Genomic DNA, 21,196 nt, shown 5'->3' with positions numbered 1-21,196 from the left:
AATCTTATGTATCTCTGAACTGCAAATGAATGCAAAAAAAATACTAGGTTTTACAATACCTTTAGATGACTAAATTTAGATGTCAACGTTTTTGAAATGCCTGTTCATCCCTTGCAAAAACAGTAAGACACAGAAATGCAGAGTAGTCTCTTCAGAGCCATAAGTACTAATCAGCTAGGTGGCCATAATGAACACACAACTGAGCATCTCAGTCTAAAAATACCAGTGTCAAAAATCAAATGTATGGTTTAGTGTACCTAAAGAACAAAGCATTGGTTCAAAATAATGATGCTGTTTATAGGACTGTAAAATAATATATATGCACATTATGGATATTCTTTAATTTCACAGATGTGATTTTATTCTATTATAACCATCACGACGCATATTTAAGCATTACAATATACAGAAGAGAACTAAATGAAAGTCTGTTGAGATTCGTATCACATTTTATAATTATAAGGCACTATAAGTATATATTAATATTAACAAGAAAAAATCTTAGTTATAGTCAATACTAAAGTAGGTGATTGCATATTCAAACAATGATGATTCTTATGACACCCCACTAAAGGATTCAAAGAGCTACCAACAGAAAAGAATATTCTCAACATAAAATGACTGAAGGGCTATTGGTGAACATTAGATTACGGTATGGTCATTCCATACTCATGTGTCCCCTGGCATGTTCATTAGATACTCAAATCTATAAATCTTCAAAATAGCTTTTACAATGGGCTGTGAGCACATCAAAAACAAGATTTTCTTTATATCTGAACAAAAAGGGACTAAAAGCACCCCCCCCCCCCCGAAAACTCCTTTGAAAAAGAACAAAACCATCATATTTTCAAGACCATTCTACTGCAGCAGAGTGAATGCCTACCACAATGTAATACCACTTTCTTCATCTGAATTAAGCACCAACGAATTTGTAAGATAGACAGAAATAAAACAGATAAGGATAAAGAAGAGCATTTAAGGATTCAATTTTAACAGCACTTCTGGACTCTAAGTGGAAAAAAAGATATGCCATAGAACAACTAAATTCTAAATCAATATGACATATTTCTGTGCAAATACTAGTATTCTTCATAACCCCATTTTGCTATTATGAACACACAAATGTTCATACATAAAACAGTATGAAAGGAGATATTTGTCTCTTCTGGGTTATTTTTGTCTCCAAACACAAATATACGTGTTTTGGGAAGTATAATTCCCACCAGCTATAAGAGGTCACGTTTCATCTAGTGTAAGTGGAAGAGTATGACTGTAGTTGATCAACAATAAAATGTGAATCTTGGTATTGAGCAAATATATAATGTTCACCTCTGTGCTGAAATAAAAATACCTACAGGGTTCGGTTTGGTTTTTTTTTTTTTTTTTTTTTTTTTTTTAATATGATAAGCTAGAACAAATTTAATCTGATGACTTCAGGATGGTTTGAAGGCATTCTTGAGTTCATGTCATTATAATCATGGAAAATAGGGACTCTCCAGCTACATCTTGACTTAAGATGCAATGTATCAGTGAACTGGTACATGACCCCTTCTGCTTTTCATCTGCAGAGGATACAAACTGTGCTGTTAAACTTGAGATTCAGCTGTTTGACTTCTCAGCTCTCGCAGGTTCCTTTTCAGTCCTTAGTTGTTTGGAAAAACAGTTATCTTCCCATTCAACTGAACAGCAGCAGTACAACTGCTGGGCCCTACTAGAAGCTGCTGAGTTCAGCATCATCATTAGATAACACTTCAAATATATGAAGGCTTTAAAGTTAGATGCCCAATCCTACTCAAGTTCTTAAATCCTCTGTGTCATTCAAAATACAAGCTACAAAATGCAGATATTTTCTTTGCTGATTGTTTGTTTAGCCTAACACAAACCATCCTCTATTCATACTATTTACATGTGCAAAAGTAATCACTCCATCTGCCCCTTGGTACAGAAGCCACTCATCATTTACTTCATCATTTGGAAAAAAGTGTAAACAAACCAACCTGTTTAGCCAACTGATCTTTCTTCACCAAGCCAGTGGCTGCAGCAATGTTCCCTGCACCTTCCACTGTCTTCTGGGCCACTGCCGTCACTCCTGTCACCACAGCTCCCCCAACATTAGATACTTGCTCTTTGGTCTTCTCAGCCACTGAGGAGAAGCAGAAGACAGAAAAACGCATTACAGCTCTGGGAACTTTAAGTTCCTGACGTTTTCAGAGTCATATTTATGACTAACAGCTCGTTGTCATGAAAAACTATTGGGCCATTACACTGTGTGAACCCCAAGTGGATCTTCAGAAATGAGACTCTCAATCTGATCATACTGGAGCACCAAAGGTAAAAATAAGCTTCATCTGTGGCTCAATTTCTTTCATGTGTGTCCTGGTTTCAGTTAGCACAGAATTAATTTTCTTCCTAGTAGCTGGTGGAATGCTGTGTTTTGGCTTAGAATGAGAAGAGTGCTGATAACACCCCGATGCTTTAATTGTTGCAGAGCAGTGCTTATACTAAGCCAAGGACATCTCAGCCTTTGCTCTGTCCTGCCAACGGGCAGGCTGGGGGGTGCAGTAAGAGCTGGGAGGGGACAGACCCAGGACAGGTGACCCAAACTAGCCAAAGGGGTATTCCATACCATCTGACGTCATGCTAAACAATATATAGGGGTGGCTAGCCGGGGGGAGGGGGCCGGACTGCTCGGGGTTAGGCTGGGCATCGGTCAGCGGGTGGTGAGCAATTGCATTGTGCATCACTTGTTTGTACATACTATTATTACTTTCGTATTATCACCATTGTATCATCATTATTATTATTGTTATTATTATTTTTGTTATTTTTTTTTCCTGTCTTATTAAACTGTCTTTATCTCAACTCACGGGCTTCACTTTCCATTTCTCTCCCCCGTCCCAGAGAGGGAGGGGGGAGGGTGAGCGAACGGCTGCGTGGTGTTTAGCTGCCGGTCGGGTTAAACCACGACAATGTGAAAGACACTCAACATATGCATTCACATCTAGCCGTACTTTAGGGAAGAAAACTCATTACTTAAGGGCCCTGATTATGCCCAGCTCACTGTGCAATGTCTAGTAATCACATTCAATATAGCACAGTTTGGAAATGCATTCCAATTAGTTCATCAAACACACTTGCTGCATTTTACATGGCATGGAAGACATTTTTTACTTTAGACACAAAAGCTATTGATTGTTCTTTTTACTTTTTTTTTTTTTTTAATATAAACTTGATTAATAAGCAGAGCTACTGGTGCTTGACCAGAGGATTTCTAATACAACATCTTATCTGACTTTCTGAGATTTCTGCCCAACAGCTGATGTTTCCATCCATAACATACTAATCTACAAAAAGATTGAATGCCAAAAATGCTAAAGCAAACCGGATTAATAGCTCACTTCAAAGCCCCAGGGAAACAACAACTCATTTAGCCTACATATACATCAGTGGTTGCCTTTCTACCTTTCAGAGTATTACTGAATTCTTTCTGCTCATTCATTCCCAAGTGCTCTTCCCTGCCAGAAGCTTGTGAAACCACTCTAAGAATAAAGAGAACAAATGACTTCATGCCTTCAAGTTACAGGGCCAGATTTTCAGGGAAAAAGGAAAAAACAAAACAAAACAACAACAACAAAACACAAACGAACAAAAACCCCTCATTTACTTATCTAAACAAAGAACTGTTCTTAAAAGACATCCAGAACACAGCTTTGTAATTTCAACTAATCTTTCCTTCTAATTTTCCTCCAGACAAAATTCCATCTGACCCATAAATTGTATTCATAGCTCTAGTTACACCCCTTGTGAGCACAGGCTGGATTTTACTTAGCAGATAGGCAACCCTTTCAGACACTGCTTTTGGAAACATATACTAAGAAATGACTTTCTATAGATAAATTAGATTTAATTCCTGACAGAATTTCTTATCAGCTGTCCATATCAGAGGGCATGCTATATTGCTATAATTGAAAAATAGTCTGTTCCAAAGATCTTTCAACATAATACATGCTAATAATATACAAATTGGCAACAAACATCATTGTATCCATCCAGTACTCTAACCCCATACTTTTTCCAGAAAAAAGTGTGTTTTGCTGAAAAACAAACATCATCCTCAGGGAAGGTTTGATTTAGTGCTAGCAGGTGCAAGATAGCATTTGTGAAGATCCCACATTTGATTATTACCAGCTACAGAGTACAAAAGCTCAGGATTCTACAGAAGTCTCTATAGGAAGTTTTTCACCAGTTCTTGAAAATGCTTGTCTTAAGGTCTTTGTTCTAGTAACACATCATAACTTTCAGATAACATTAAGATCTAAAATTGTGCATTGAGTCTTTCAGAAACAAAATGAATAGCGTGCTGAGATGGAAATAGGTACTGCTTCCGTATTATTTAGAATGGTAGAAAGAAATCTCAGAGCTATGTAAAAAAGCAGTACATTGCAAAAATACGTGTTAAAGTACTATTCTCCAAGAAATTAACAACAACAAAACAGTAAATGGATAAGTGAATTTTGAGTAAGTTTTACTCTTGCTTTTCATTTCTTATTGTAGTGGGTTTATGTGGCAAGGTTTGGGTAGCAGGGTCCATCGGGGTGGCTTCTCTGAGATGAATCCAGAAGCAGCCCCATGTTAGATAAGGGGCTCGCTGCTGGCCAGAACCGAGACAACAATTGATGTTGTTTGTGCCTCTGTGGGAACAGATTTAAGAAAGGGAATAAATAAATAAACAAACAAACAAACAAAAAAAAAAACAAACTGCTGCACAACAACAGCTAGGAGAGTGAGGAGTGAGAAGCAGCCTTGCAGACACCAAGGTCAGGCAAGAGGTGCTCCAGGCATGCAGCAGCAGTTCCCCTGTAGCCTGTGGAGAGGCCCCTGGTGGAGCAGGCTGTCCCCCTACAGCCTGTGGGTCCCACATGGAGCAGATCTCCACACTGCAGCCCGTGGAGGAGACCCCAGTGGAGCAGGTGGATGTGGCGTGGAGGAGGCTGCAGCCCATGGAGAGGAGCCCATGCAGGAGCAGGGGGTCTGGAGGGAGCTGCCACCCATGGGGGACCAGTGCTGGAGTAGTTTACTCCTTGGGGATGGACAGACCCCATGGTACAGATCCATATCTGGAGCAGTTCTTGAAGAGCTGCTGCCTGTGGGCAGCCCCTGCTGGATCAGTTCAGGAAGGACAGCATCCTGTGGGAGAGACCCCACATGGAGCAGGGGAAGAGAGTGACTGAGAAGGAGCGGTGGAGATGAAGTGCTATAGACTGACTGCAGCCCCCATTTCCCCATTCTCCTGCACTGTTTGAGGGGAGGTGGTGGTCGAGGGTAGACGGAAGGCGTTTTTAATTTCTTTCCTTTGTTTCTCACTTCTCTAGCTTGTTAGTAATAGGCAGTAAGTTTTACTAATCTCCCTACTCTGAATCTGTTTAGCCCAACATGATAACTGTTGAGCAATCTCCCTGTCCTTATCTCAACCCTTGAGCCTTTTCATTGTATTTTCTCCCCCTTTCCCTTTGAGGAGGGGGAGTGAGAGAGTGGTTATGGTGTAGCTCAGCTGCCCGCCTGAGTAAACCACCACACCTATCTCATTCTTTTTCTTCTGTCCCAGAGGACAGAAGGAAGAAGAAGAAAAAGCCAAAAAAAAAAAAAAAGTATAAATCAAGATCCTTTGTGTGTGTGTGTGTGTATATATATATATTACTTATGTACATGTATATATATATTCCTTTTTTTCCTCATTCCTGTATGGAAGTGATATATGTTTTTTGAAAAATTCTCCCTTTTTCCAAAATGCCTCAAATGTCAGAACTTTTAAAAACAAACCAGTTCAGAAGGTTTGATATTGGCAGTGGCTCACATGCTCAGCTGATCCGAAGCAGACTCCTCCCTCTGACAAAGCACAGTTGCACTATGCTCCATTGTCAGTAGTCATAATTAGTGTCATTATCTCAAGATCTTCAAAAAGTGCACCTCAAAAGCTATGTATAAAGAAATAGAGTGAAATTTGGTGCACCATAGATGCTTCAGTTCAGCTGCAATATAAAATGCCCGATTACTGATGAATTTTAATATTGTATTAAAACCACATTTCTCATACTACGTTGTCATGGCAAGTATGACCACCTACCAAGCACACTACCTAGTGGCTACAGTTCCTGCTATCAGTATGTTTTGGGAAAGCTCTTTCTGAAGTCTGTTTTTTCCTACCAGAAAAAAGATTTCTCTAGGAAAGGCTCAATACTGCACACAAAACAACAAACAAAACAAACAAACAAGAATCAGGTCGTTAACGCTGTTACTGTCCTTACTGTGGAAGGAGGGTGCAAAGAGGGATCCATGGTCTTTTCAGTGGTGTTCAGTGCCAGGACAAGAGCCGATGGGCACAAACTGGAACACAAGAGGTTCCACCTAGTCTAAACACCAGGAAGCACTTCTTCACTGTGCAGGTGTTGGAGCAAGGGAGCAGGTAGACCAGTGAAGCTGAGCAGTCTCCCTTCTTGGAGATCTTCAAAAGCCACCTCATCATGGTCTTGGGCAACCTGGAAGTTGGACCAGATGACCTGCAGAGGTCCCTTCCAACATTAACCATTCTGTGATTCTGTAGGAATCACTGACCCACACTGTCACCACTAAGAGAAGCTGCTCAACAGCTAGACAGACGTATTTTTAAGGAAAGCTGCATACAAGAGACAACTCCTAACTTGAAGTGGTTCTGCCCTGAAAGAATAAAGCAAGCTGTTCTATGTAGAGAAAGAACAAAGAGTGGCATCTAAGCGGCATCTTCCAGCTCAAAACTGCAGCTCCTACCTAAGTGGTTCTGCCAAACACAGATTTAGGTATTATTCTTAGCTGAAAACTTCAGCAAAACTGAGGGCCTCAAATTAAATTTGAGTTTAAGTTTACAAGCCTGTCTATATATAATTTAAACTCTGAGGCTTTCTAAGTGTCTGAAGATGCTAACAAGTTCCTACTATGTCATGTATCTCATAAGAACTTATCATTGGGTACCAAACCAATAAGCTGGCTTTTTAGTTAGATACTCTCTTTCAGAAATCAGAGTCATTAAGATAAATCCAGAAAACTATACACATAGCACAGATCTGCAAAAGCACTAATACTAGCAGGAGAAACTCTACTTTCCTATTTCTAAGGAATACAAAAACATTAAAGTTCTATTACCAGAGCGATTCTGTAAATAAGCTCCAACTTTGTAAACCTTCAACTCTGTAACCCTAATAACAAGAGAAGGAAAAACAAAATAGGTTTCCAGTCTTATGTGTTTTATTGATTACACTAAGTAGTATCAAGGGAAAAGCATTTAATGCACACAAACAAATCAGTTCAGAATGCAGGGAGTTAATACCAACTAATTAAATTAATCTGAATACTAGGTTGTTTAATGATCTTAAGCCATTAAGTCTTTGTAAAGTTGATGTCTGCTTTGCATCACAGTGCTGAGAAACAGAATAAATCAGCTTGTGTATAGCTTGACTCTGCTATAGCCCGACTACTTGTGTCCATCTGTGGAGTAAGTGATCTGGAATGGCGTACAAAGGCTAACATTGAAATAGAAGTTCTAATACTGACTATAGCATACTAAAAAAATTAATGGCTTTTAAGGTTTCTTTGTCCCTACTTGTCATAGATAACTGGGTAATACAAGCTTTTAACATGAAACTTCTAGAACATTTCAAAATGAGAACTTGCTGCTTTCTACTTTGAGCACTAGAAGTAGATGAAAACTACATGCTTTCTCTGGATTAATAACATTATTCTGACTGCACTAAATACACTTTTGAATATTAATTTTAGATGATCATATTGCCTTAGGTACTTGAAAAATTCATTTACAAAGAAGCCATAAGTATGTTGTGGGTTCTTTAATTTATTCATTCACTATAAGACACCTGGTAAAGTTAAAACAAATGCAACTGGAATACCAATGACGAAGTATATTAAGGAAAACAAACAAACAAAAACCACAAGAATGATCAGATAAAAGAATTAAGAAAAAGGTTCACTATGGTTCCTAACTGTTGAGACCATGCCCTCATTTCACTTCAGGAAACTGACATCTGCTTGAAGTACTGAATTAGGGGGCTTTTTCACCTTGAGCTTTCCACAAACCACTGCTTTTCTTTGGCTATCAGGATATGCTCTGTAAATATTCCATCTTTGAAACTGTACATTTGTAGCCGTTTATCCCTGGGAGATGAGCAAGATGGATGAATTACGCATAGTCAAAGAAAATGGATGAATTACTATAGCCAAAGGCCAGTAGACATGTTAATTAGATAGGCAAGTCAGATACATAAGCTAACACCCTGTAAGACCAAAAAGCAACACTTCTTCCCCTACAGAAGTTCTGAGAAAAGGCAACCTGACAAATAGCATGCTCTCTGTATTCCTGTGAATCACAGCCAGGTGTCCTCATTTTAGTGTCTACTAAAACCTGGTACAATCGGGTCATACTTTAAAACAAGGAACTCCTCAGTCTAGTATTCCTGGGTTTGGAAAGTCACTAACTGAAAAGCATATTTAGTTGTTCAGCACTTTGAGGTGTGTCAGTACCCTTACCAGCCAAGGGTTTTACACCATAAACTATTCAAAAATAGCAAAACTAGCAGAACCGTAGAGCTCAAACAGTAAGAAATGGTTGATTGAATAACTGTCAACACACATTTATTTGGATCTGTGATTCTAGTTCACTTTTGACTGTCACTAGCCTCTTGAATCATTTTTCTTCATGTAACAAAATGTGTTATTGCACTTCAGGTTTCACATATCAACACCCTAGAGCATCATAAGATCACCAGAACTGGCAAACTCCTAGTCCTATGAAAAAAAGACAAGTAGGTCTTTATAAGTATCCTAAAAGACAGTTAACACAGCAACTTTAAAAGCATTTATTTAAATGGATTAGATTTATAGGACAACTTCACTAGCATTTCTCAGTGTCTTTACATTATATCTCAGAGCATCACTACAGTGAACCCAAATCTCTTTTCACTTACCTTCTCTGCTTTCCAGAACAACTCATAGATTTGTTTTATTTATTTATTTTAAAATATGTCTAAAAATAGAGCAATTCCTCTATTCTTTTAGTATCAAGCCCATACTGTTTCCTTTTAGAAACTACTCTTTAGATTTTGCATTAGGTCCCTTCTCCTCACTGCCACATTTCTGTCTGCCCTCTATCCATTTTCATTCAACAGCTAAACTCCTTTCAACCAGTTTAATGGGCCAGAATTATTGAAGTTGTGGCACAATAACCATTATTCTCAAGCTTTGGGTGTTTCACTTTGAGTCACCCTTTTCCTGAAGTGGAAGAGGAGCTTTTTGCCTAAAACAAATTTTGCTTTAAATTCTCAGTAACATTGTTGAACATTCTATTCATAGTTGCAGTACAGAACAGATGTGTTCTCCTTATGTTTTGCTTTGTAGTCTGTTTTATATCTTGCAGAACAAAATTTAACATCTTTTCAAAAACTTTGTTCTCCTACCTAAGATTTCCTGTCTTGCTCCACATATTATAGCAGATCGAGATGGAAGGAAAGAACTCCCTCAGTAAGCTAGCCTGGTAGAGAAACCCACCTCTTCAGCAAGTTTCACACACATGCAAATGGCCTTGACTTTTATTCTAACACAAAGCCTAGCTTAGTTAACTTCACCTCTATTAACTTGCTTGCTGGTGCTATCCACTGCTGTTCCCACATCTGTGATAATATGGGATATATATGCCTCAAATCTCATTCTACTGCAATCATCTACTGGTTACAGTAATGATCCCTCTGAGTATTTCTCTTAATTGAGGTTTACCACTATGAGATTTCAAACCTTGCAACAAGAGCATAGATCTGTTTAGCCTGTGGCTAAGTTCTGAGGGCCTGTGAGGGATGTTCCGATCAGTTTTGTTACTAAAAATACTACTGGTTTATTTCTCAACTGATTATTTGCATTGTGATATTTTGTACTGCCAAGTTAAGTCCAACTACTGTCGTTTATCCTTGGTATTGGCCTGTGTGAGCACAGATGAATGACACACTGGTTGTACCCAAATCAAAAGAAAGAAGAATTCCTTTTCTAATCTCACTCTCATTTGTTTTCTATTTTCTTCATGCAAAAACACCTTCAATTTCTTGACCAAGCATCTTCTTCACATCTCTAGATGTCCCATAATCTATAGCAGAAGATTTCACATTTGACTCTATGCACTACGGTCAGCTCAGGTTTCCCTGCACTCTGTATAGATATAAGGCATCCATTAATTTTGCCACCCACTTATCACTCCAAATTATTGGTTAGTTGTTTCAGTTCTTATCTAAAATGAACCTTGCAAATCAATTTGAAATGCAAATTTACTCTTTTTCAGTGTAGAAATACCAATGTGAACATATATGCCCAGCATTAACTTCAAAGTTTCAAAGTGTTGTTGCTACTGAGAAATTATGCAGTTCTAAAAAAAAAAATATATATATATATATATAAAAAAAAAAAATTTAAAAAATGAAACCTTCATAACTGTGACAAATTCAAATTAGTTTATCAGAATTCTGAAATGTGTTTCTTTCCTGTAAGCTATTTCCCTCTTTAATTCCCACCCAACCAGTTCCAAGGAGACATATTAATGAGTCACAAGAATCTTTCAGGAATGGAAGGAGTCATGGGGCACGTCCATACTGTCATTGTAGCATGAATTTACCTGAAACCACATTATTTGTAGATCTCAATCAAGGATGAAGAAGCACTAAGAATACCAATGATATTCAGGTATTAAGTTCAAGTGGAATTCTCTGCTGCCACAGATACAGTCATAGTATAGTTATACTATACTATAGTTATACTTAGCTATACTAGAGACAGCCAGCTTAATGGTAGCTTGGGTATAATCATGCAGGCTACAGATAACAGCAGTGATTACACTGCAGAGCTGTTAATGACTGCAGAGGTAAAACTCCATTTTGCATCACTGTTTCACTGTGGATACTCAAAAAGACAGGCATGGACAAGCTACTGCAACTGCTGTTTGCCTTAACTGCAAACACTCCCAGTGATTTTTCCTTTCTACCCAGCTCTTACAATCCTAACTGTATAAAGGAGGTTCCTTCCACAATATCCCTTCATGTATCGCAGTAGTTCCTGTCTGTTCCACGAGCATCACTCCTGTCTGACTGTTTCTATGAAGTCCTAAAGCAAAAGATTAAAGTCCTCCCAACATATGTCCAAGTCCCTACACACTTTGCCTTCCACATTCCTCCTTTAGTGGCACTCCTCCACTCCCACCTCCAGACACCACTGTTCCTCCTCAGATCACAAGGAGACGGACTTGGGCATAGTCTGTCAGAAACCAGGCTTTCTGTTTTTACAAGAATTTCTTCACAGGAAAAAAAAATAAAATCATTATTTTATGCCAACTAGTTCATAACTTTCTGGCATTGAATATTTTACCTTTGACAATAAACAAAGAACAGTAAGACCCTTGATTTTTCTACTTCTACAAACACATGCTATTTCCTTCTGTTAAGGAATCTGGTTTCATTAGCCTCCTGGCTCATCCTGGTATTACTTGACTTCAATTCAGAATATTGCTTAGAAAACTCTCCTCACACATAAACAGCTATATTAAATTTACATTTTCAACTGTAAAACTTTATGTATTTTTGAGAAAATGAAAGTTGCTTTCTGCCTCTCAGTTTGACGACATTTTTCAATCCTTCAAATATTGGAGTGCTGTCAAAGAAAAATACCTAAATTTTTAACAGATAAATGGTTGGTTAAACAGAAATAGGGAAGCAGTTGAAATTGAGAGATAATTATCTTACCTGTTGTGACACCATGAACAACTCCTTCCTTGGTCCTGGAACCTAAACAGAGAACAATATTAGGTTGAAAATACTTGTTCTTAAGTACTGGTAAAGGTAAGATGGATAATAAAGCAAAGTGAATAGATAGATTACATACAGTTGCAGACAGCATTTCCTAAAACGATTAAAATTAATTCAAGTGAAATTAATTCAAGAGATATTTAATCTAATGGAAAGGCCAACACTATCAATGAAGAGCAACTGTGTGAATGTAGATTGACTATAGAAGTGAGTAACACTGGAAACACTGCTGCAGTTTATTTCTTGTATATATTGACTTCATTGCCATTCTTTTAATAGTCACATTAATTAAGCCTGCCGTTCTGTAAACTCACATGGACAAGTCTGCACAGAAGTCATCTTACTGTTAACATTCTAATGAGACTCGTGTATGCATTTTTATAAGATTAGAGCCAAAGTTCCCAGAAGATCCTTATTACTTCTTGTAATAACTCTTACTTAGATCTTGGTTTGCAGGGGTTAACAAGCATTGCTGAGCCTGTGGAAAGACCCAGTGGTTAAAATCAAGGGGAGCTTGTAGAATAGCCAGATTTAGACAGAAGGAATCTGAAAGGGACATATAAGGTAGTAGACAGTTCTCAAACATGAAAATGCCACTGGAGTCAAACCCAAGGTCTGCCTAATTCAGTTTGTTTCCTTGTCACAGACAAAACAATCAACATAAAGACTCTACAGACCAAAATCTAGAACTTGTGCTGTACTCAGATATAACGTAAGACTTGTGTGAGCAATGTAATTCTGCCACACTGAAGCCAAAACATATTCTGGAATGCCTATGTGAAAGTATCATGATAATATGACTTTAAAACAAACAAACAAACAAAAACCTATCAGAAGTTACCTTATTTGTTATACAACTTTTAGTTTGTATGCCATTCAGTATTTCAGATATCATAATTTGTGGTTCTGACTTTACACTTCCAGTCTCTATAAAATTTTAGCATTATCACTATGTATAAATATAAACATACACAACCTGCTATGAGCAGAAATATATTAGAAGATAATAATAAACCAACAGAAATGTATTAGAAGAAAAAATACTTTTTCCACAATTCTATATAATACAATTAAACACTGAAATAACATACAAGCTCATTCATCAATGTGTCTTATTTGCTGCTAGTGCCAACTTGTAGAGCTTAAGCCATGGCTCTATCAGGTTGGTTACAGCATTGAAAAGGCTCTGTTATCTATGAGCAAGAGCATTATTCCATTATAAAAAAATAAAAAATTGTTGCATCAAGTAAAATGACTTCCTCTTCTTTAGCTAATGAAGAGGATAAACAGTTGAGAAATCTTCCTTCCTCCTTATTTTGATTTTCTCTTTAAAAAGCAGTAGCTTGTTTTCTGTCATTGAAAATATTTACCACTGAACGAGACATTAGTTTTATTAAATACAAGGTGCTAGTGTCTAAGGACTTGTTTTAGAATTTTGATTCTCAATCTGGCAGCACCATGGGAGCAGAACAAGCACATTACTTCAAACACATACTGGAATACAAGCAGATGACTAGCTCTACTGACTGCTAGAAAGAGACTAAAAATCATTTTAGGCTTGCAACATGTCTGTTGGAAAGTTTGACATTGAGGATGTACTTTTAACTTCTTTGTTAGATCTGACCAAAATCTCATTCATCTTGTTGAAGTTATTGCCTGCAATCCAAGCCATTAGCAAATCCAAACCTGTGAATAGCAAGTATGCAGTTCCCTAGGGCTGGGATGGATGAGGGTAAGAGATTGATGACATGACAGAACTCCCTGGGGCCTTCTGCAATACACGTATCTCCAAGGAACATCCACAAATGATTACTATTTCATGTAAAACTGCTATAACCACAGCTAATCTAGAAATGCTCGTCTCTTTCCATTGATAGGCTTTGTTTTAGGGAAAACACAACCTGCAGACCTGTATAGGACACACACACACACACACACATATATATATGTGTAAATAACCAGCTAAGCAGTGGTCCAGACCTCACAGCATACATTAGAGCTAAGCATTATTTGTCCCACTACTGCACACTTACGTGGAAGTAGCTGTTTCTCCAGTTAGAGCTACAACAGGACCTGTAAGTATATTGGGACTTGACAGAACTGGCCTATAAATGCAACAGCTGAATTTGGTAGGATGGCTTCTGGCTAGGAAAAAATAAAAGCTGGTCATCCACATAGTTTCTCATAGAAACTGTCTTTCATTCTGCCATTTCCAAAACATTGACCATCTTTCTCTTTATACCATGCATAAGAGAAAGACTGCCCATGGCAGATGGCTTGGAAATAAATGGTCTTTAAGGTCCCTTCCAATCCAAATCATTCCATGCTTTTATGACTGGAATAATCAGAATATGGGTAATATAAAGACAAAAAAGACCTAACACCAACCAGCACTACTTGGGTGAATCAAGAGCAATAGCTGTACATGCAATGCTACTTTTCCTTGCTATAATACACAGTTGTGTGAGCTGGAGGGAAACAAATCCCCATTTTTTGCCTTTATGTAATTATCCAAAATACAGCAGCCTCTCTTCACTTCATTATTTATCATGATCAGTATCATTATTCCAAAAAAGAAAGCATCTATCAGCAGTTTGGCAGCACACTCATTTCTGGGCCCTCTGAGAGATGAGCAGAATATTCCAAGCAAGCCTTTACCGAGATTCAGGCCACTTAGTAAGAGCTAGATGAAGACAGGGAGACATAAACCCAAATTAGGGGAAGAAAAAGTCATTGTCTAAGGAAAATACTTTTTCACAAGTACTGAAGCCCGTTATTCCACCAGATGGACCTTGAGTCCCATTTACTACTCTACCAGCTGCTATTACCAAAGGAAAATAAGAAATCTTAAGAAAACAAAGTGCAACAGAGGAATTTGGATGGTCTTGCCAAACAGGTCATGACTGTACTTATCTACTCTAAGGGCAGTTAATACAGGATATAATAAATTCTTCTGGTACCCATTCCTCACCTGATAAGCTATTTCTCCATTCTGCTATGATTTATAACAGCCAGAATGATCAGATTGGAAACTTTCTTTCCTGAGAACTAAACATGCACTCAGGAGTCAACAGAGTACAAACTGTAGCTCCCCAGTACCAACACAGAGCTCAAATGAATTATTTAGCAGTATATCACTGATAGCATGCAAGAGCATTATCCTCACTCACAGTTCCTGGTTTCAAAATAAGCGTGGGTAGGCATTGCCACTCTTCCTTACCGCATCGCACCAACAAGTTTTGAAAGATACATGGAGACCCAGTTCTGAATTTATGGCATTCATGATCCAGCACAAGACTGCTGAGTCGCTGTCCTCCTTTCTAATTAATGACAAGGTGCTTCTTCGACATAGAGAAAAGTCCCGGTGCTGTACTGGCCCCTACAAAACCACTGCATTTCAGCTGGCCAGTGCTCAAGTACATCAGCAGAGGAAATTAGGAAAAAGCTAACTGAAAGCATATAAGCACACTATAGATTGTATTGAACTGTCTGTATTGACTGTATTAGGTTTTTTTTTTTAGGTTATTAAAAAGCAGGACAAACGTGGTAAGAGGGAAGAAAACGGACTTTTACATGAAAAAGAGAAAGAATCCAAAGTATATCCTCCAATAGACACCCTCAGAGCGGTGAGTTTCCCCTTTGCAAAAGGGAACTTCCCCCCCCCAATGACCACATTTGATTCTAGCTTTTGTTAATAGACCTGTATTATGTAGAAGTATGTTTCAACCTTTTAGTTTAACCATATAGCTAACCATAACCCAGACAGAAAGGTCCAGATGTTTTCATTATTTACTTAAATGACACTCTTAAATTCCTCAAATTCTACTAATAAAATTCCTCTCTTAAATGAAAGGCCATCGCACCTTGGGGTGCCAGCAATTTTGTATTTTATTAATTCTTTAATCACAGTGGAAGGCTGAATGTCATGGATGTGACTGTCAAAACTGAAAATGATTAGCAGGTCCCTCTTAGCCCAGTTTTGTCAGGCTCTTCTTTGCAAGATGTCAAGTAGCTTTCACAATCTGGCTGTGAAATTTGTATCTGAAAATCCACCTACAAAGGCAAGGAGAGAGAAACCTTTAGAAGCCCTAATGCAGTACCCTGTTCCTTCCCTGTGATTATAAAGGGTTTTCACCATCTTTCAGGCTGCAACCATTATCAGCCTACAGAACCAAGAGATTATCACATCAGCCTTTGCTAATGCTTTTCAAGAGATGAGTTGCCCCTGCTGTGTGCTAGGGAAGCAGAAAGAGATATACCCAGTTCAGAAATTGAAGGGTGTTCAGGGCAGCCTGAAAATGCTGCTTTGGCAGGGAGCATAGGGATGTGACCTACTTTCAGCTGGCCTCTGCCAGACCCAAGCCCTCACAGAAGTCTCCTAACACCACTACAACACTTCAATGATTTCTGCTCTGATGTTTGCTCGCCTAGTTTTATTTCTGGCTTTGCCGTTTACAGCTGGAAAACCTGAGGAAGCAATAACCCAGCAGGCTTATCACTGTGGTCCATACCCTATTGCTGATTGTCTTGAAAATTCCTCTATGGAAGCTGGCTTGCTAGACCCAGGCACACACCCAGACAGATTACCTGCCAGAAATCTGGGGAAGAGCTTCTGATGTGATGAAAGAAAGGCTCTTTTGCCTGCATGACTGAAACTATGCATATAGCTCTTTCCTCCTGAAAAGCAGCCATCTGCTTCAGGAAGGGTCCTTCACCATTACTGCAGTCACATGCACAGACCTCTATTATGGCTTAGGGCTCTGTTGTCTTATTGTTTTTGGAATAAATAGCAAACCTGCCCTCCAAAGTTCAACCTCATAAAAATAGGAAACCTGTTGCCTTTGGGAGGAGAACTAAGTTCAAATGTTATTATGATCAGAAGAACATGTCAGGCACAAAGATTATTTCAGTACACAATGCAGGTTTTTAATACAAAGAAATCAATGAGTCTAAAAACATGTTCAGGAATGACAAGAAAATTAAATAAAAAAAAAAAAAAGAAAGCCATACCCTGAAAACTAACTCCACTATCAAGCACAATGTGCAGTGAAAGAACAGCTATTTTGATACTGAAAATGAGCAGACGCTCATTTTAAAATAGACTCATCTTACAACTAGTTTTCAAAATGACTTCCATCTCTGTTGGCAAGAGCACGAAGCTTTGCTACAGCTCAGCAGGAGAAAAGTATATTCCAAATAAGTAGTCCAAACTATCTGGAGCAGAAATAATTTTTTACAGACTGACATTAGCCTGCAAGGGCAGAGGGAATCCTGGAAATACATAGGAATTGAAGAAACCCCAGTGCTCCCATTTAAAAGAAATGTCTCCAGTTTTCAACTCCATTCAATCTCTCTTTGATATCTGTGTTCATCTCCCTAGGCTCAAATAGCATCCATTACAGAACTGACCTGCTATAAAACCATGAGAGCATAAAGGACCTACAGAAAACAGTATATTTTCCATTCTGCTACAATACAAATTAATTTGACGAACAGAGAAAGAGGTTCCATCATTTTTTTTAAATGATCATTTATTCATATGGTTCAGAAGATTCTTTTCCTGTGAATTTTTCATGGTGGCATTTGCAAGAGAGTCTTCTAAAACCTGATACTTGCTAAGTGAAGATGATGATCATGCAGTCAACATACCAGTCTGGGATTTGAAGATTATCTTATCCCTGGCTCTGTACAAAATTTTTGTGTGGCCTAGATAAGTCAATTAACAACTGTTTCTCATCTTCCCCATTGCTGCCTTGGGGGGTTACCTGCTCTACCTCACTGACTGTAAAGGTACTTCTTGGAGCAGCCATGGAAAATAACTGGTATGGATATGCAATATTAAGTACAGAACATTAATTTAAAAATTTAACTTCAGAAGACAAGGAGCTGATACTTTGGTACACAAAACATTACCACTGAGGATCTGTATGTATGATTTGTGAAAGAAGAGAATAGGCTCCTTTCTATGGAGTGTACACCTTTCCACTTATCTTCATTTTATTCCAGGAAAAGCCATGGGCATGTCTTAGGCTCAGCTCCTGAATTAACCTCCCAAGTTTCTTCTCTCAAAACCCCGCTTAAAACCTATGATTTCTACAGGAGTGTTTTTTACACTGTTTTTTATCTCTTCAGCCTTAACCTAGCAAATGTATTGGATACAGCGTCAGCTAGTCACCTGTATTGTAAGACCCCTTCTACAGCACAATCTTGTCCTGGATGCTGCTACAAATATGGCTCCACAGTACAGTCATGCATGGCCAGAAAAACGCAGTGACATATGAACCATCAAGTCACATAAGAACTAACAAGCAAATGCTTAAAAGACTTGGAGCTCAGAAAGGCTCAACTCTCATCTTGTTTGCATTGCTCTCCTATGAGTGGTTACACTTTTTTTTTTTTTTTTTAACAGAAGAATAGGTCTGATGAGAATCCAGATCTTTCTTTCAGATGAACATGAAGGTCAGGGTACACCAACCAGAAGCATGAACTCTACTGTCCACCTACCCACATAGAGGACACCTTCTTTCGTCTTTCCTGCTGCTTCTGCTACACCCTGCTTGGTTTTTTCTGCTGCCGCTACAACTCCCTCCTTCGCCTTGTTAAGTCCTTTCATGAACACATCCATGGCTGAAGAATTTCTTCACACAACACTAGAAAAGAGAGAACACTCTGAATAACAGTTGTTCAGCTTCCTTTTTTTTTTTTTTCCCTCAGAAAAGACTTCATTCAAACTGATTAACATATCCATTAATTTAGAATATTATTTATATCCATATACTATGTAGCTTTGATCTACATCTCTATTAAAGTTTAACAATACACACACCATGTTGCATTCAGTATTTCAAATAAACAGTTAAATAAATAGAAAACTAAGGAATACAGTTACACAAATCGCCTTTATGTTTTCTCACATGCTGCCATATATAGCAAGTCAAACAGCACTGCAAGAATGGTCCAAGAAAGGCTTAGGAGTTTCCACAGAAACCTACCGCGGGGTTGCTGATAACATAGTGCTGGTTGGATGATGGATTCATTGATATAAGTCCTTCCCTTGCCTACCACCATTTCATCCAAAGGACAGTTCTGTGCATGTACAGACTGCAAGATTTAGTCCTGTGATTTGATGATACTCCATCTCATCCAGAGACCAACTTAAACACTAGCAACTTTAAAAACACCCCTTCTAAATGACAAATGTTAATTTGCTATTGTTAAAAGAACCTTCTGCCATAACCCAAAAGGACTGGAGCAAATACAAAATGCTGCTTTTCCAGTAGCTCAGCAGATTGTGCACAGTCCATGTCACTCTTCTAGAAACTGAGTTTTCCCAAATGGATTCTCCACTTGTATCAGGACTGAGAAAGATTTTACTAAAAAGCAGAAGCAGGAATACACAATTTTAACAGTGCTGCACTAAAGCTAGCAAGGGAGTTCTGCAGCAGGTATACAAGCCAGGACTGCATTTAAACTACTAGCTAATTAATAGTAATTAAAACCAACAAGTCAGGGTTCCTTCAACGAATCTATTACCAATAATCCTTTCTCTTCTTCCACCGACACAGAAAGATGTGGTGCCTGCTATTTCCTTTCCTCTGCCGGAGGCCAAGTAGGAGGAATGGATGTCTAGGAAGGCATCTGTGCTGCCGCAGCTTTCTACTAACTTGTGACGAGCATTTGAAGAAGGGCAGGATTCGTGCTCCAGGCACACTGCCCACGGTACCTGTCCCCCTGGGGCTGCGGGGCGCCTTGTGCACACACGTTTGGGGGCAGGCAGATCCCAGCTCCGCCGACACTGAGGGATCCCCGGGACGATCCCCGGGGCAGCGCCGCGGCCAGGTGCGGGGACACCTGGGGGCAGCAAGGAGAGAAGATATCTATACATAACTATATATCCCTATGTAAATCAAATAACGGGCACCTGTGGAGGGAAGGAGGCAGAGGGCAGGGCATCGCGACCATATATATGTGTATAAATATATAGCTGCCTACCGAGGGGGATGCAGGGCGACGTGACCAGATGGGCACCCAGAGGCTCCGGCTGACCCGCCGTCGGCACAAGGTGGCCACAGCGCCCGGCGTCCCTCCCTCCCCCGTGGCCAAAGGATAAATGTACAGGGGATTCAAGGATTCGTGTTCAAGGTTAAATGTATATATGCATACCCACGTACACACACCTATATGTATGCGCGCACACCTCGTACCCACGCACACCTATGGCTGCCCAGCCACAAAAGCCCAGCTCCAGGCACTACCGAGAGGGAAGAGCGATGTAGGGGCGAAGGAAAGGCTCCGCTCGCTCCCTCCCCGACCCAACCCAACCCGACCCAGCCCTGCCCTGCCCTGTCCCAGGGCGCCCTCCCCGCCGCTTACCGCCGGGCTCCACCGCCGCCGGCTCCGGGCCGCTGCGAGGAGGCTGTGGGCGGGGGGAAAAGGAGGAGGAGGAGGTGGTGAAGGAGGAGGATGATGATGAGGAGGAGGAGGAGAAGAGCGATGCGCGGAGAGGGCCCCTTCTCAGCACATCCCCGGGGCGGGGGAGCGCGGGCTGGGTCTCCTGGCGCCGCCCCGACGGCAGCGCAGCGGGGAGCGAGTGTGAGGGAGAGGCAGGGCGAGGAGAGGAGAAGAGGGAGGATGCGCCGCGGGGAGGCAGGCAGGGAGCGGGAAGGAGGAGCGGAGGAAGGTAGGGAGGATCCCCCCCACCTTCCCCCTGCCTCCAGCCCCGGCTGAACGAGGGTTGCCGGGGGACGCGATGGGGTGGGAGCCCCCGTCCGGGCTCCGCAGACCGCGGGGAGCACGGGAGCAAAAGGGGGAGAGCAGGCATCTCGCCCTCTCCCCCCGCTCTTTCCAAAAGCAGGAGCTCCGCGAGCTGTTGATGGCGATTTCAGCAGCACAGCCATGTTTCGCTTCACCGACGGCTCGGGAAATTTTCTTCAATCTCTTAGTTACTTTTTCTTTCCCTTCCAAATCATCACGCCTAAACGTCTCGAGTTAAATGATGCTGTTCTCTCAAGATTTATGATCCCGGTGCATTTTTAAGGATGGCACGAGATGGTCTTGCGAGTGTAATGTGTGTTAACACTACCACACACACTAAATAATTAACTCTACATCCCAGACCAGGAAGAGAAACCCAACCTTACTCCTGTCAGATCCCTGCACCTCTCCTAACATCCTTCACCTCTCCATCCATCCTCTTACCCCCAGGGCAACTGCTACTCCTTCCTCTCTAGATACCCTGAAGTCACTTTTCCTCCAGAGAGGGAAAGCTGTCAGACTTCTCTATTTTGGTTTCAGAATTTAGTCATAAAAAGCCA

General features: G+C 40.0%; 1 protein-coding gene across 1 annotated transcript in view; it reads right to left on the bottom strand.

Moving 5' to 3' along the window:
- Positions 1 to 20,432, bottom strand: part of SNCA (synuclein alpha) — a 70,300-nt gene extending 49,868 nt beyond the window's left edge. The window contains exons 1-4 of the mRNA XM_082760226.1: positions 20,256 to 20,432; positions 18,387 to 18,532; positions 11,820 to 11,861; positions 1,998 to 2,143 (exon numbers count right to left, since the gene is read on the bottom strand). Of these exons, the coding sequence (XP_082616352.1) occupies positions 1,998 to 2,143; positions 11,820 to 11,861; positions 18,387 to 18,507 (309 nt within the window). The 5' untranslated portion in view covers positions 18,508 to 18,532; positions 20,256 to 20,432. The remainder of the gene's footprint in view (positions 1 to 1,997; positions 2,144 to 11,819; positions 11,862 to 18,386; positions 18,533 to 20,255) is intronic.
- Between the last annotated feature and the right edge of the window lie 764 nt (positions 20,433 to 21,196).

The sequence above is a fragment of the Aythya marila genome, assembly GCF_965140915.1.
Source record: "Aythya marila genome assembly, chromosome: 4".
Taxonomy (NCBI): domain Eukaryota; kingdom Metazoa; phylum Chordata; class Aves; order Anseriformes; family Anatidae; genus Aythya; species Aythya marila.
Note: the sequence above shows the minus strand (reverse complement) of the source record. Positions and strands in the feature narration are given on the sequence as shown.